The sequence below is a fragment of the Nicotiana sylvestris genome, chromosome 11 (assembly GCF_000393655.2).
Source record: "Nicotiana sylvestris chromosome 11, ASM39365v2, whole genome shotgun sequence".
Lineage (NCBI taxonomy): Eukaryota > Viridiplantae > Streptophyta > Magnoliopsida > Solanales > Solanaceae > Nicotiana > Nicotiana sylvestris.
Window position 1 is genome coordinate 42009396 of NC_091067.1, and position 3449 is coordinate 42012844.

The 3449-nt window shown below is 38.6% G+C and overlaps 1 protein-coding gene across 1 annotated transcript; it reads left to right on the forward strand.

The window, feature by feature from the left end:
- Positions 1-1062: 1062 nt before the first annotated feature.
- LOC138880971 (uncharacterized) lies at positions 1063-2793 on the forward strand. The gene is made up of 2 exons (XM_070161157.1): positions 1063-1462; positions 2711-2793. Exons 1-2 carry the CDS (start codon positions 1063-1065, stop codon positions 2791-2793), a joined length of 483 nt encoding a protein of 160 aa, XP_070017258.1.
- The last annotated feature ends 656 nt before the right edge of the window (positions 2794-3449 follow it).

The following is a 3449-nucleotide window of genomic DNA, read 5'->3' on the forward strand; positions in this document are numbered from 1 at the left end:
AGGAGAGTGATGACTATGTGGAGTGTGTAAATGCATTTCAAGGCATGTGGTCGTACACTTATGAGCCCCGAAAACTATCTTTGCATCTTAAAAATCGGAAGACTCCTCCAACAAAGTCCTCAATCGAGGAGCCTCCTACTTTGGAGCTAAAGCCATTGTTCCCGCACCTCAGGTATGAATTCCTTGGCCCTGCTTCTACTTTACTCGATATTATTTCTTTATGCTTAACTAACATGCAATTAGAGTCCACACTGGAGGTGCTACAAAATAAGGAAAAGAGCAATCGGTTGGACTTTGGTGGATATCCGAAGCATAAGCCCTGCTTTTTGCATGCACAAGATTATTTTGGAAGAGGTGCCAATCCCTCCATTGAACATCAAAGAAGATTAAATGAAGAAGTTGCTTAAGTTCAAGTTGACTACTACTCCTATTATCACCGCACCGGATTGGAGCTTGCCTTTTGAGCTCATGTGTGATGCTAGTGATGTTGCGGTTGGAGCGGTGTTGGGCCAAAGAATCAACAAAATCTTCCATCCGGTCTACTATGCTAGCAAGACCATGAATGATGCCCAAATCAACTACATAGTGACCGAAAAGGAGCTACTTGCTATTGTTTTTTCCATGGAGAAGTTCCGGCGTATTTGATGGGTACTAAGGCGATTGTTCACACACCAACCATGCGGTGATTTAGTATTTGATGAGCAAGAAAGATTCTAAGGCAAGGTTTATGCGGTGGGTGCTTCTTTTGCAAGAGTTTGATCTAGAGATTCAAGACTGCAAGGGTAGTGAGAATCAAGTGGTGGACCACTTGTCCCGTTTAGAGGAGGAGGGGAGGCCACATGAAGGCCTTGTGATCAATGATTCATTTCCCGACAAACAACTCCTATTCGTTTCAATGACCGAGATGCCATGGTTCGTCGATTTAGCCAATTATATTGTGAGCGGCATTGTACCGAATGAGTTCTCTTCAAACCAAAGGAAGAAGCTCAAATGGGATTGTTTGGATTATTATTGGGATAATCCGTATCTTTTCTGGATATGTACCAATGGTGTGATCCGGCAATGTGTGACGGAAGAAGAACAATGGGAATTCTTGAGGCTTGCCACTCTTCACCGTATGGTGGTCACCATGGTGGAGCTAGAACAGATACAAAGGTTTTGACTTGTGAATTATATTTGCCTACCCTCTACAAGGACTCTAGTGAGCTTGTAAAGCGATGTGATGAATGTCAAAGGGCCGGTGGGATTACTAAGAAGAATGAGATGCCCTTTACCACCATTTTAGAGATTGATATCTTTGATGTTTGGGGTATTGATTTCATGAGGCCGTTCATGAGCTCTTTTGGGAAAATGTACATTTTGGTAGCTGTGGACTATGTGTCAAAATGGGTTGAAGTCGTGGCTTTACCCAACAACGAAGCTCGAAACGTTGTGGAATTCTTGAAAAGAACATCTTTACAAGGTTTGGTACTCCGAGGGACATTATTAGTGATGGGGTTTCACATTTTTGCAATTGAGCTTTTGATACCTTACTCACCAAGTATGGTTTCACTCATAAAGTCTCCACCCCCTACTGTCATGACCTAAACCAATGGGCCGCGACGGGTGCCCGAATCTTACCTGTCAAAAATCCTTAAGCATGTGTTTAAGATATAAACATGAATAACATATGTGAGGGAAATCCATCCAAAAGTCATATGTATATATACATGCGGAATACAGTGGGCGAACCTGCAAGGCTGTTATAGACAACTATATACCCAAAACTAAAAGCCGACAAGTCCACATACTATCCAATTGTACATAACTGTCTACAGACCCATGTATATATACAAGCATACCATACCTAAATCAAAAGCAGCTCCGGATCAAGTGGAGCACGCCGACTCTCGCTGATCAAGGATCCTAAGAAGAGGAATTGTCTGCTTGTCTACCTGTACCTGCAGTCATGAAATATAGGCCCTGGGAAATAGAACATCAGTACAAATAATGTACTGAGTATGTAAGGCATGAAAATCAGTACATAAAAGACAGATGAAACATGGAATGAAGAAATTCATTTGTAAATCTGAATAACTTGTAAATTCTGAAACATTTATAATGTCATGCATGTGCATATAAATGTCGTTCCATGCATAGGTATAGGTGTACATAAAATCATCAAGCCTTTGAGGGCATCCCATAGGTATACCAACTGATCAGGTGGTGGTGCATATATAATGTTGTAACCTTTTCTTCTATATCCTATATAAATATAATATACATATATACGCATATATAACGCCATCTGGTCATGAGTCAATGTACATGTATAAATGCATGAAATGCATAAGAAATACGTTAATATGATTTTCTCGGAATGCCATAAAACTCAATATGCATTTCAGATAAACTTTATCAAATACGAATTTTTCTTAGACCCATGAACAGATGATAGAATAATAAGACTTATGGGAGAATAAGAATATACACACCTCTAGCATTTCTACGAATAGAGTAATTTATGGAAGTTGTGCATTTTCTCATTTTATGATTTTGCATCATGCCAAAAAAAGAAAGAAGGGATGACCTTAACATACCTGGAGTACGGAAAAATCCGTATAATATTCTTTGTAGGAGAATTTGTTTGCAAGAAATCTCATTGTTAATGTCTTGTAGGAGCTTGAATTGTAAACGTGTCTAACGTTCTGATTGTGACTTTGTTTTCAAGACATGAGAAATGAAGCTTTGTTTAAAGCTTTGAAAATGGCTAACGTTTTGGATTGCAAGAATGCTAATGTCTTTGAATTGTAAAAGTTCTTAATGTTCTCATGGTAGGAATTGTATAACAATCATAAGGAATAAAGCGTCCTTTCTTTGCTAACATGGTTGCCACCTATCAAAATGACTAAGGAGTCATTTGCTTTAGATTGTGGCCAGCTGCCACATTTTTGGAGGGGTGGGGTGGGAATTATAAATCTTTATCCACTTATTAGGTAATTAGGTAATGTCCCGTTACCCTATAATTAATCAATTATCTGCATAATTAAGAATTATCTCAAATTACCTAAAAATACTACTCATTTTTAATATACTTTATACATCATACTACCACGGTCATGTGGTACCATGTGTGGTACTAGTCCATCAATATCGGGTATTATCGCTCGACCCGTATTTTATCCCTAATCGGCAACCTTCAACGAAACTCCTTTTCTTTAATTCGTATGCCCTTTAACCTTCATGACACTTACTTATCACTTTTTATAAATAGAATAAATACGTTAACCTCATATTAATCTCATCCCCACGTCTACGTCAATTAACTGAAGACGAAACTTTTAACGTATGAAAACACGAGATGTAATATTCTTCCCCTTGTAGAAACATTCGTCCTCAATTTTTAATTCCCCTGGATCTATATAACATTGGCAGAGTCATCTTTGTAACAACACTACTACCAACTCTCC

Excerpts from the sequence above, each read along its gene's own strand:
- LOC138880971 (XM_070161157.1), top strand. The coding sequence starts at position 1,063 with ATGTGTGACGGAAGAAGAACAATGGGAATTCTTGAGGCTTGCCACTCT. Across the intron at positions 1,463-2,710 it reads GAAAAGAACATCTTTACAAG|ACATGAGAAATGAAGCTTTG; the intron begins GTTTGGTACTCC and ends TTTGTTTTCAAG.